Below are 13,689 nucleotides of genomic sequence, written 5' to 3'. Positions count from 1 at the left end.
CCCAGGAGCTCCACCCTAGACTGCAATCCAGATCCAAGCAGGTTAAAGCAAGAGCGATGACCCCTAAGACTGGTGCTTGGTCCCCCTACACTCTGCAGGCCAGGAGCTGAAGCCGCCACGTGGCACTGGCAGGCTGTGCTGGCGTCTCAGTGGTTTCTCAATCTGGGGGTAAAAGCCACGCACTCCCACTTCCTGGGTCCCAAAGTCCAGACTGCACTGGCCTCTCACCTTGTCCTTCACATCTATGTATTGATAAATCTGGAAATGGCCACAGCTGCTGCTGATCTGGAGTCTCTCTGGCTGGCGGCTGGTCAGGCCCTCCCTGGGGCTAAAGCCTCGGCATGGTGCTGGGCTCGGCTCCCAGAGCACTGCACTGGTTGATTCCTGCCGGCCTGCCGGGCTGTCCTCAGCGGGAGGTTAGCTTCTCTGTGTCATTTTGTGGGTTCTGCAGCTCCAAAGTTTGTTTAGAGTCCCCTTTTTACATGGATTGGGGAGGGTGGAAGCCGGAGCTGCGGGCCTAATCTACTCTTCTTGGAACTCATCATTTTACTAAAAAGCTCTTTTCCTTCATACTTGTACCTTCTAAAGTCAGTAACAGCACAGAGAAATCATTTATCCCCCCATTACTAGAAGTTAGCCCAATCAACTTAGACAGTTCCTTCCTGGGGTTGAGCTGTTTGGATTGGTGAATAATTGAGGGCAAAATCACCTACTGCATAATCATCACAGATTGTATGACAAATTTTGTAAAAATAAATAAATGAAGTAGGATGAGACCATTATGTGAAGCTTTACAAAATTTGTGCCAGCATTACTTAAAAATCATTTATTACTAAACTGTCTTTGGTACAAGATTAGGATGCACAGCAAACTTGGGAATATACATTAAGATTGGGGTGATGGAGGCGGCCAGGTAGCACAGCGAGTAAGAGCACCAGCTCCAGTGTCGGGATGACCTGGGATCAAATCCAGGCTCAGATACTTAGCACCACACCCAGAAATAACTGGCTGTGTAACCTTGAGCAAGTTACTTAACCCCAATTGCTTTAAAAAAATAAGATTGAGGGGATGCAAGTCTTACCATATCTTGACTTACTGGTGCCTGCCCTCTCACTCCCCTTGTACCTACAGCTCTTCATTGGGTTGAGTGACAATACTGTTAGTACTTCCCCACTCTAAACAAAACACATAAATTGGCTTTCAGAAATATACTAACAATGTTCCTGTGCTGAGAATTCTAGGCTTCCAACTTGCAATGCACTAGAGATAAATGCATATCCATATTTCACTGGTGAATACATTGCTTCTCTGTTTACCTTTTAAGCAGTCTGACAAACAGAATTATACCATGCAACAATTATTCGATGAACAGTTATAAAACCAATTTTTGGACTGAAAAAAGGGTGTGATAATTATGTAGTGAAATATGGTACTCCCTCAGTCTAGCTGTCCCCAGACCAGACCATGCTTCACAAACCACCCAGCTGTCCACTTTGTCCATCTCGCCATCCTCCCTTGCCGCTATATACAAACTATTTCCTCTTCTTACTATCTTACTCTGAGAACAATGATCTAATCAATACTATAACTGGTCATGAAAAGCATGTGTCAGCTACCTGCCTTTTGGATCAACTCCCCATCCTGGAACTCTTCAGACTTCCCTGGCCACCCTGAATTATGATTTCTGTTGATTAGAATATAAGCTTCTTGAGAACAAGGGACTGCCTCACTTTTGTGTTTATATCCTTAGTGCTTAACAGTGCCTGGTACACAGTAGGAATTTAATTTATGCCCTTCCTTCTTTCTTTCTTTCCTTCCTTCCTTCCTTCCTTCCTTCCTTCCTTCCTTCCTTCCTTCCTTCCTTCCTTCCTCTTTCTTCTTTCTTTCTTTCTTTCTTTCTTTCTTTCTTTCTTTCTTTCTTTCTTTCTTTCTTTCTTTCTTTCTTTCTTTCTTTCTTTCTTTCTTTCTTTCTTTCTTTCTTTCTGGAGGGTCCATTTGTCACATATCCATTGCATGCCATCATTAGTCATCTTCTGGCTTCCCATGCTGACCTCCTCTGTGGGCATGTTTTATACTGAGAGAAAGAGGAAATAGGTATGAGGGTCTGGAGAAAAAAGAGACTCAGTTGGGATATCTTCCTCATTACTTCTGTAACTGGTGGGCCTGATTCAGGGTGGTCCCTTATTAGTTTAGGTTTGGTATTGGAGCAGATAAGATCATAGGTCATTGGACAGTTAACAAAAGGAGATTTATTCAGTCATAGCATAGAGAAAAAAATTTTTTTTTGCTTTTTGGAGGGCAATTGGGGTTAAGTGACTTGCCCAAAGTCACATGGCTAGTAAGTGTGTCAAGTGTCTGAGGCCAGATTTGAACTCAGGTCCTCCTGATTCCAGGGCTGGTGCTCTATTCACTGTGCCACCTAGCCACCCCCATAGAGAAGATATTTAACAAGGCCATCATAACACTTAGCTTCAGTGGACCAAGGCTCACTGTCACTCCTGCACAAAAATAAGTCTGGTCTGCAGGAGAGTGGCTTTAGGACATCTGCCATCTGCCAAGTGGGAAAGGCCCTGATTATCTGCTCCACAGAAGTGGACCTCACCCTAGGTGACCAGGTAGATACATCAATAAGGCCACCAGGAAGCTATGTCAAGAGAGACAGGGTTGAACCTTAGCCTCCTAGACCAATCAAGTCCCAAGGACAGTTTTCTTGAGCTTTAGGAAAAGAATAGCTCAACCTACATGGTGTGTGTGTATGGGGAGGGGTGGGAAGGCTGGTAGAAAGTGATACTATCACATCTTTCCTCCAAGGCATGCTAAGGCTCTTCAGAAAGACCACTAGCCTATAAATTCAGGCAGCACGGACCCCATGCTGTGCTGGGCTCATACACAGACAGTGTAGGAAGTTGCTTCTGTCCTATTCTCTCCTCTTCTCCTCTACCTTCAGTGGTTCACAGGTGGAGCCAGGGCAGTGGAACAGGTGCAGCTGTACAGACAGCATGTGGCCCTGGCCCCTAGAGGGCTAGGGGTGGAGGAGTTGGCAGCTGTGTCTCCTAGGTAATGCACACACCCATGAGGCTGGTCAGGGACCAGGGGCCCTTTGCATGCCATTTCCATCTCCCTTTTCAGTAGATGCCAGGTGAAGCTAGGCCAGCCCGGACTCCTAGAACCTGGGCCCTGGGGTGGTCTGTCTGAGAGGTGCAAGGCTCACTCGTGGTCCTTAGCCCAGAGTAGGCCATGAGATCAGGGCTGCTTCCTTGGGGGTTGTTGCTGCTGCTCATCTTTCTTTCCCCTGCTCCAGTCAAGGCTGAAAGAGACCGAGATGTATTCTGTGGAGGTAAGTGCCTTCTGGCCCCAAGGGCTTCCATTGTTCTCTTCTGGGGCTGCCAAAGAAAAGGGAAAGGAAGTTTGCTTCTTCTCTTGAGTCTCTCCCCGTAAAGGCTTGGTTTGTACCAGGTTAACAGACCAACTCAATAGTAATAGCACTTACATTCACAAAATACACACAAAACTGTGGTTAATAAGTGCTGTTATCCCCCTTTGACAGATGAGGAAACTGAGACAGGTTAACTGGTAACTTGGCTCCATTCACACACCTAGTAAGTGTCAGTGGAGAGATTTGTATTCAGATCTTCCTCCCTCCAAGTTTAGGACTCTATTGATCAATCAACAAGTATTTATTTTTTCAATTAATAAGCATTCATTTTTTCTTCTCACTCTCTTTCCCACTACACACATTAAAAAGGAAAAAAGAAGAAATACCCTTATGATCAATATGCATAGTCAAGCAAAACAAATTTCTGCACTTTGACTCCATCATCTCTCTGTCAAGAGATGTGCAGCATCCATCGTAATCCCTCATTCATTGCACTGAGTTCTTAAGTCTTTCAAAGTTATTTGTCTTTATGGTGTTCAACTGGTATTTATTAATCACCTTCTATGTACCAAGCTCTATGCTTGCTACCCACTACACCAAACTCTTCTCAAACTTGCTACACTCAGCTGTCAGGCTAGCAGGTGGCAGAGGGTTCAGTCATTTGGGTGTGGCATACATGACCAAGGGCAGCTCAGCTCATTCCAATGAAAGTAGTGCTACATCTCCTTTCCTCTCCACCCCTCTTAGTTTGGTTGCTGCAAGTGGGTCCAAGTGGGTTTAATGCCCCCTTCTCTCTAGGGTACTTGAGTGAAAATCTCCTAATTACCATCTGAAGTCTTCTTGGAGCTCCAACAGAATCACAATGTGGAGAATGGGGAGACTGAAGTTATTGCCTCTAGTGACTCCTGAGTGATCTGCCTTCCAATGCTTGTAGGTCAAGAAGAGAGTCTCATTAGGATGAAACATTGGACTTTATAGCTTTGTTGGGTACCTTCAATTATATTTGTTAATTACTAAACATTTTTTGAAATGGTTGAAGTTTAGAATTTTTGCATAAACCTATGTACACATTTATACACTGTTTATCAATATAAATAAATTGCATTGTTCTCTTTGTTAATGTATATAATTTTTATTTTATATATCATATATAATATTACATATATATTGCATTTATTCTCTGAATGCCCTAAGAGCAAAGGATTACACAGGTATTATTACAGTCATATATATTACAGAATATTCAGGGGTTAAAGAAACCAGATGGGGCTGCTAGGTGGTGCACTGAATAGAGCACTGGCCCTGGAGTCAGGAGGACCTGAGTTCAAATGTGCCTCACACACTTAACACTTAGTAGCTGTGTGACCTTGGGCAAGTCACTTAACCCCAATTGCCCTGCCCTCCCCCCTCAAAAAAAAAGAACAAAAAAAAAGACATTATAGAAAGCAGACAGGGCCTAAAAAAATAAGCATATGGGCAGGTGAGAATATTAAGTTGAAAATAAGACTTCTTCAGATTGCCTGAGCTCGCTAACCTCAAATGAATATTAGGACATTAGTCAAGCTTGGAAAGGAGTGAGAAAATTTTGTGACAAAAGTATGTGGGGCTTGGAGGCTGTGGAACTTTTTCTGAGTGGCTCCCAGCTTACAGCTCAGTCTCCCAGCAGGGGAGTTCCTGCACCTTTTCAGGAGAGAAGAGGCACTGGACATGTTGCTGGAGACCCAAGCTTCCTGAAAAGGGGAGGAAGCCTGAGCCAAAGAGCAGTAAGAGACAGAACCACTATGTCAATAACAAATCCAGACCTCTGGCAAGCATTTTTCTATGTATCCCTTAATTTTGATGCTCAGAGGATTGTGGGTCAAAGTTCTCCCTTTTAAGGAATCTTGTACAATGGTGACATCAATCAGTCAACAATAATAATAGCAGTTACATGTTACAGTAACTAGAACACTTGCTGTGGAATCAGGAAGACCTGAATTCAAATCCCCACTCAGATACTGACTAGCTGTGTGCCCCTAAGCAAGTCACTTAATCCTCTATTTACCTCAGTTTTCTCACCTGTAAAAAGGAATAGTAATAACACCTACTTCCCAGAGTTGTTGTAAGGATAAAATGAGATAATATTTATAAAGTGCTTTGCAAACCTTAAAGCACTATATGTTAGCTATTTAAAGTTTACACACATTATCTCATGTGATCAACAAGTATTTATTAAGTTCCTGCTCTGTGCCAGCCCCAGTGATTGGCATAGGGACTGGATTGGTGATTTCATTCCAGGTGAGAAGCCTCCCTCTATCAATGGAAGTTGTCAATTTCTCTGCAACAGATAGTCTCAAGTGACTTAAGGCAAAGGTGTCAAACTCACAGCCTATAGGCTGAACCAGATTAAAATGTCATTAGGAAATGTTCAATAAAACAAATAAAAATATAATTCAAAAAAGATAATACTAACTTGTGGTTTTCTAAGTCTATGTGAAGTCCACAACAGTCCTAAAGTAAGAGAGTGCAAGGGAGGGGAGGGGAGGGGAAGGGAGTGTGTGTGTGTGTGTGTGTGTGTGTGTGTGTGTGTGTAGATTAGACAGCTAGGTGGTACAGTGAACAGAATCGTAGACTTGAAATCAGGAAGAACTGAGTTGGAATCCTGCCTCAGACACTAGTAACTGTGTGAACCTGGGAAAATCATGTAATATCTTTCAGCCTTAGTTTACTCGTCTATAAAATGAAGATAGTAGTATCACCTACATCTCAAGATCAAATGAAATGACATATGTGCAGTGTTTTACAAACCTTAAAGAACCTTATAAATGCTATTATACTATTGTAATAATTATTATTAATCAATAAACATTTATTGTTGTTCAGTCACTTTATTTGTGTCCTGAATGTCATGACTCCATTTGGGGTTTTCTTGGCAAAGATAGTGGTTTGCCATTTCCCTCTCGAGCTCATTTTATAGATGAGGAAACTGAGGTAAACAGGGTTAAGTGACTTGCCCAGACTCACATAGCTAATAATTTTGATAAGAGTACTAGGGATTCAAGAGAGATGAACAGTGTAGAATTGAACTGGGTCATCAAGGAGTTAATATGGGGAGAAGAGGAGAGTGGCTAGTGCAGGGGAGACAGCTTGAGAGAGAACTGAGAGGTCAAGAGACTGTAGGTCATGGTTGGATGAAGAGTAAAAGTTTTGTAATCGAAGGCAAAGGGAGAGATGAAAGACCGATGAATTATGGCCAAATAAAGGGATTTCAGAATTCTTGAACAAAGAGGTAAATATAGAGGTGGTGTGTGTGTGTGTGTGTGTGTGTGTGTGTGTGTGTGTGTGTGTGTGTGTGTGTTTGTAATAGATTCATTCTGGATAGTTCTCTTACAGTGTCCATCTTCTTCCCTTTCAAGCAAACTCATTTAGGGAAACTTGGGGGAGGATGTCTCATTCCATTTGGTTCAACTCTGGAAGCTCTCCCAGATAACCATGAATATTGTCAGAGGAAGAGACTGTAAGTTAGGAGGCAATGTCAACTGTTATGTGACCTGAAGCAATTCTCCTAATTCTGCCTTACAAATAAGTAAGGCACAAAAAACCTTTACCAGCCCAGGGGAAAAAAAAAATTTAGCTGCTTTTCTTTCTTCCTTCCTTCCTTCCTTCCTTCCTTCTAGGAATTATGCCAGAAATAAAACTCATGAAATCAGCATTCTTTGCAGCTCACAACTCAACTAAATTCAACAAATATTTTTTTAAAATGTATTATTGACACCTTTTGTTTTTATATCATGTTTACTTTAATTTTCAGCCCTGTTCTTCTCTCCCACGTAAAACCCTACTTTGTAGCAAAGAAAAATAATTAAGTGAAAACAACCAGTACAGGGATCTAATGAGATAACATATGTAAAGTACCTTGCAAACCTTATAGCTCTGTATAAATGAAAGCTATTGTTATTCTGTTCCTCTGTGTAACACCCTCCCCTCATAATCCCTCACTTCTCAGTAGAGGAGAGAAGTGTTTCTTTATCCATTCTGGAAAGACTGTTACTGGGTTGTTGTTTTTTTTTCCATTTCACTAAAGGTAAATTACCTTTCCATGATCTTTTCATTTATATTGTTATAATCATATTGTTCTTCAGATTTAATTTATAATTCATATAATTCTTCTCATGTTTTTCTGAATCTCTCATCTTAGTCATTCTTTATTATGCAATAATATACTATTAGATTCATATACCATGATTTCTCCAATCATGCTCCATTTGATACCCACTTTGTTTCCTATTCTTGCTATGACAAAAAATGTTACTATAAATGTCTTGATATATATTAGAGTTAGACCTTTCTATTTTTTACTTCCTTGGAATATATACAAAGTAGTGGGATTTCTGAGTTAACAGGTGTGAACAGTTTAGTGACTCTTCTAGGAAAAGTCAAAACTGTTTTCCAGAACAATTGGACCAATGTATAACTCCATCAATAGTGATTGGTGTGCAGATCATCTTCTCAGACCTCCCCAACACTATTTCCTTTAATTGTTATCTTTGACATTCAACATTTTAAAAAAAATCTTCTATTAGCAAAATACCGCTAAGCACTGGTGATATAAAGATAAGGCCAGACATTGTGACTTCAAGTCTCCTTAGATGTCAGTCTAATAGGGGCAATAGGCAAGTGTCCTGGGTCCTCATTGCTTTTACTTATGAAGACTTTGTTTTGGCATTTCTCCTCCCATTCCTTGTTAAGGTTATCTCTTGGACATGGTGGAATTAGGTATTCCTTCCTTTAATACCACATTGTAGATGATTAATTGATTCTCCTATAGTTCATAAATGTGGCCTATAGTCTTATTTTTGGTTTTTAAATGAGAAAGATGGAATACAGGAGGAAACAGACAGAGGAGATAGAGAACTGGTAAGGGAGAAATGCAGGCATACCTCGTTTCATTGCTCTCTGCTTTTGTTGTGCTTTGCAGATATTGTGTTTTTTTTACGAATTGAAGGTTTGTGGCAACCCTGCATCAAATAAGTCTATCGGTGCCATTTTTTCTAGTAGCATGTGCTCACATAGTGTCTCTATGTTACATTTTGGTAAATCTTGCAATATTTCAAACTTTTTTGTTATTATTCTATCTGCTATGGTGATCTGTGTTCAGTGATCTCTGATGTTGCTGTTAGAATTGTTTTGGGGCACCACAAACTGCGCCTGTATAAGATAGCAAACTTAATCAATAAATGTTGTATGTGTTCTTACTACTCCACCAACCGGCTGTTCCTTATCTCTCTCCCTCTCCTTGAGCATCCCTATTCCCTGAGACACAGCAATATTGAAATTAGTCCAATTAATAACCCTACAGTGGCCTCTAAGTGTTCAAGTGAAAGGAAGAGTCAATTGATTTGGCAAACTTCATTGTTTTCTTATTTTAAGAAATTGCCACAGTCACCTTAACCTTCAGCAATCACCACCCTGATCAGTCAGCAGCCATCAACATTGAGGCAAGACCCTCCACTGGCAAAAAAGATTACGACTTGCTCAAGGTTCAGATGATGGTTAGCATTTTTTTTTACCAATAAAGTATTTTTAAAATAAGGTAAATATATTGGGTTTTTTAAAAATTCATAATACTATTGCACATTTAATGGGCTATAGTATATTGTAAAATAACTTTTATGTGCCCTGGGAAACCAAAAATTCATGTGACTTGCTTTATTGCAATATTTGCTTTATTGTGGTGTTCTAGAACCAAATCCACAATGTCTCAGAGGTATGCCTGTAGTAAGGAGAGACTTTGATTAAATTCCCTGAGACAAACCTGCCTGTCTTAAGACCCTCTAGGGATCAATATATCCAAAGAGGTAGCAGCCAGTGGAGACAGAAGCAGAGCAGTAAAAAGTCTCTGGGTCAAGTTGGGAGTGGCAAGAATGAAAATTGGCAAATAGAGTGATGGATGGATCAAACCTTCTTGCCCCAAGGGAGGAATTCTTGGACCAAACAGAAGCTGGACCCATGTATCAGCCCACAAATACATAAACCAAAGGCAAAGTATATAGCTGCAAACCTAAACTTTGCCCTGCATGAAGATTATGAGTTCTGTGAACTGTGCAGGTCTGGGGAGAGGGTTTTTCCCTATGGAAAAACCAAAACCCCAAGATAATTCTATGAGTTGGGAGGACTGTATAGGTCCATGGGGGGAAGCATGACTTACCAGAAGAAAAAAGGGGGATAGTTGTTTGATTCTCTTGTAACCCTGGGTATTTTCAGCTCATAGAAGGCCCTCAAACCCAGAGCAGTACTCCAAGTCTGGAAGGTCCAAAGAAGGGACCTATGGAAAGAGAAGGTGAAGTGTTCTAACTATGGATTCAAGTGTAAGGGATTTGGAGGGTGGCGGGTTGCACCTTTTTTTGTCAATACCGCCAAGGCCCTCCCTACTCTTAAAGCTCTGGGCTCACACCTATTGGGTTCAATCTTCGGTGTTAACTGCTGTGGGTAATTTTTACTGTTTGGTTCAATGACCCTACCTGCAGCAGTGTGATAAAAACTATGGACTTCTTCTAGGAAAAATGTTTTCCTTAACATTTATGACTCAAGAACATCCTAAATTTCAGTTAGAGCTTGGTGGAAATAAAAATGTAACCTTTTCCCTATCCAAGTTATAATTACAATAATTATAATAGTTAACATTTAAAGAGTGCTTACTATGTGCACTGCACTCAAAGCTTTACAATTATTATCTCATTTGATCCTCACAATAATCCTGGGAAGTAGGTGTTATTATTATCCATATTTTACAGATGAGGAAACTGAGGCAAACAGAGGTTAAATTACTTGTCCAGAGTCACAGAGCTAGTAAATGTCTGAGGCCAGATTTGAACTCTGGTGTTCCTGACTCCAGGCCTGGTGGGTACTTCATCTACTGAGCCACCAAGCTGTCTTGTCTTAGATAGCTACCTAGAACACAAGAGAAGTTAAGTGACTTGCTCAGGGTCACTAGTATGTGTCTAAAGCAGAACTTGAACCCAAGTCTTGGTTTCAAGGCTAGCTTTCTATTCAGTACTCTATAAAGCACTCAATTCATTAAACCATCCTTGGGACTACTGAATAAAAGGTTCCTTTTCCGCTGGACCTACAGCAATCGAGTCATTCATAGACATAGTGGAAAGAGGTGACAAGGTCACTTCCTCTGCTGACATCTGTAGCAGCAAGCACCCCAAGCGTCCTCAAGGTTTGCTGCCGACACAGGTTCTTAGATCTGCTTTGATAAAGGAAAGCAACTCAAAATGGGTTAACAAGCTTACTTTAATCAGTCAAACATATATCGTTTACCTAGTTCAGGGGAAAAAGGTCAGCACCCCGAACTTCAGAATACACAGACAGAATTATCAAGTCAAAGAAACAGATCAAGTAGACAGATTTCCAAACTGTCCAACCATTACATCCATACCCAATCAACATCTGGGTTTTTCAAAGCCGGGGGGCTCTGGACAACGGCTTCCCAGAATCCATATCAAATCACAGAACACTTCTCAAAGTGAGCCCCAAAACAAAGCTACACATCAGGGCTTATATAGCCTTCTCCTGGCTCAGAGAATGTAACAACCTTTTGGACCCACTGGCCAATCAAAAAGTATCTACTGAAAAACAAGCCTCCTACCCCAGGCTCCAGGTGCACTTTAGCCTAGGGGCAGGGAAGATCTTTAAATTTACATTCCCATTACAACATCCACACACCCCCTCTCAACATACTACTTCAGCCTCCACCTTTTGGGGGCACACTGCTGATTTCATTCTCCAATAAGCCTGTTATTAAGGGAATCTTCTTCTGAGGAGGCTAGCACCCAACTGAGAAATAAGAAACTCTAGAACTTGAAATGACCTATGAAACAATTTGGAAGACTGCAACAGTCTGCTTTCAGGTACCTTCCTCTAAGGCCTCATTGCAAGCACATACTCACTTCAGCCATATACTTTCAAAGACTCTAACAATGCTCTGGCTGCTTCCATCTTTGGTGGGAGAAAGGTCCATGATCCGGTGCTCTGATTTCAGAAAAAGAAACAGAAAGGGGGAAGAATGTGTGGCTCAATGTTAAGTGGCCAGTAACTGCTCTTGGGAAGGGGTTCAGAGAGAAAACCCCTTTCGTTATGAAAGTCCAGAAGAAAGCATAAAGGAAAAAGTGAAGAGGGACTCCTGAAGAGAAAAAGTACAAGCACATTGGTCTCAGAACTAGGAAGGGAAGCGCTTCTGTTAAGAATCTGTTCCCTTCCTCGTTTCTAAAATCTACAGAGAATTGAGTCAAATGTACTAGAATACAAGTCATTCCCCACTTGCTAAATGGTCAAAGGATGTGAACAGGCATTTTTCAGAGGAAGAAATTAAAGCTATCTATAGTCATATGAAAAAAATGCTCTAAATCACTATTAGTTAGAGAAATGCAAATCAAAGCAACTCTGAGGTACCACCTCACACCCATCCTATTGGCTAACAGGACAAAAATGGAAAATGATAAATGTTGGAGAAGATGTGGGAAAATTGGAATACTCTTCATACTTCGCTTTTAGAATAAGCTGCTGCCATATATATTATACAATGGTGCCTTGCCTCTGGCCTTCCTATCCTGGCAGCTAGGTTCTCCACTGGAAGAGAGAAACTAACCTGCTTTCTCATGGAGTTGTGTGTTGTTGTTTTCTTAATTTAATTAAAACAAAATTAATACAAAAAAAGATTAAAGAAAACTTTATACTTTGATAAATTAGCTATTTCATATGAACAGAGTTAGAAGGGATCTTAGAGGTCATCTAATCTAACTGCCTCATTTTATAAATTAGGAAACTGAGACCCCAGCAGTTGAAGCAATAAAAGTCACATAGACCATAAGTTCTAGAATTTGAACTCAGGTCCTTTAGCTCTAAATCCCATGCTCTTAGCTTAATTTCATGAGTATAGCTGTCTTCATTATTTTTTTTATTTTTTATTTATTTTTTAAGCAATCGGTGTTAAGTAACTTGCTCAAGGTTACATGGCCAGTTATTTCTGGGTGCTGTGCTAAGTATCAGAGCCCGGATTTGATCCCAGGTCATCCCGACTCTGGGGCCGGTGCTCTTATTCACTGAGCCACCTGGCCACCCCGAAGCAATTGGGGTTAAATAACTTGCTCAAGGTTACATGGCCAGGTGTTTCTGGGTGGGTGCTAAGTATCAGAGCCTGAATTCCATCCCAGGTCATCCCGACTCTGGGGCTGGTGCTCTTACTCACTGTGCTACCTGGCCGCCCCTGTCTTCATCATTAATAAAGAATACTATATCAGACAAAATGTTTAAACCTCACTAGGTATTATTCATTACATTAGGCACTGTAGACCATACACAAAACCATAAGCCATGGTTTGGGCCATAAGAAGCTTACAAACAAGGTAAGGGGTATGGATTCTCCCACTTTAGAAGTGGCTCTGAGTTGTAAATGAATTCTGACAGGGCTTAGTGAAATCTAAGCAATATCTATTTTATATGTATATATGAAATATAAACCTATGTATATATAAAATATATACATGCACATAAACATATACTTACACACATGCATGCATACACACATATATATGAGAGAGAGAGAGACAGAGACAGAGAGAGACAGAGAGACAGACAGAGACAGAGAGACAGAGAGAGAGAGAGACACAGAGGTGTGATAGTAATGGCAATTAAAGATTCCCCTGTATTGGCTTGGTTTTCAAATTGATTGTATTAAAACCCAGAGTTTGTTAATCCCACCTGTGGGATGGGCTTGTTGATGTGAAAAGAAAGTCCTGAACTGGGAGGAGCTGGTGATGTAGATTTGGAGAGACACTAGAGAGAGGCGGAAGATCTTTTTGGAAGCAGCACCTCCTGGAGAGAGAGAGACTAAGAGAATTGCTGGTGGCCGCTTTGAATTGCCCTGGACTTTTGAGACCTGCCCCCTGAGCTGCCAAGGACTGAGGAGACATGGCTGTTTTGCTGGTACTTTGTCTGTCTGTTTTGATGTTATTTTGCCAGATTTGTCCACTGGTGAAAGACTGTCCTGTTGAAGAAGTCCTGGAACCTGGCATTTGGTTAAGAAGCCCTGAGACTGTCCTGCAGACAGAGAGTGAATACTGTCCACTGGTGAGGGACAGTGCTGTTGTTGCAGGGGTCTGGAGACTGTCCTGCAGACAGAGTGAATACTGTCCACTGGTGAAGGACAGTGCTGTTGTTGCAGGGGTCTGGGAGCCTTTCTGTTGGTTCAGAAGCCCTGAAGAAGGATTTTCTTGTTGTATGTTTACAGAAATCCTGGGAGATGGCTTTGCTAATGTGTTCAGGGGTTC

The 13,689-nt window shown here is 41.2% G+C and overlaps 1 protein-coding gene and 1 long non-coding RNA gene across 3 annotated transcripts in view; one reads left to right on the top strand and one right to left on the bottom strand.

Annotated features, from left to right (window-relative positions):
• CNPY1 (canopy FGF signaling regulator 1) overlaps nucleotides 1–13,689 on the top strand; it is a 169,334-nt gene that overhangs the window by 84,956 nt on the left and 70,689 nt on the right. The window contains exon 1 of one of the 2 annotated variants that reach the window (XM_069084495.1): nucleotides 3,223–3,337. The exons of the other annotated variant lie outside the window; for it this stretch is intronic. Within the exon in view, the coding sequence (XP_068940596.1) occupies nucleotides 3,238–3,337 (100 nt within the window). The 5' untranslated portion in view covers nucleotides 3,223–3,237. Of the gene's footprint in view, nucleotides 1–3,222; nucleotides 3,338–13,689 lie in introns of those variants that run through there. 2 annotated transcript variants of the gene reach the window in all.
• LOC138158349 (uncharacterized) overlaps nucleotides 1–13,689 on the bottom strand; it is a 1,179,890-nt gene that overhangs the window by 1,150,144 nt on the left and 16,057 nt on the right. The gene's annotated exons all lie outside the window — the stretch shown is intronic.

This window comes from Petaurus breviceps, unplaced genomic scaffold (genome assembly GCF_028583685.1).
Source record: "Petaurus breviceps papuanus isolate PSGF00001 unplaced genomic scaffold, PetGlider_PUasm1.0 115, whole genome shotgun sequence".
NCBI classification, from domain to species: Eukaryota; Metazoa; Chordata; class Mammalia; order Diprotodontia; family Petauridae; genus Petaurus; species Petaurus breviceps.
The sequence above is the reverse complement of the archived record's forward strand: the minus strand, read 5'-3'. Positions and strand labels throughout refer to the sequence as shown.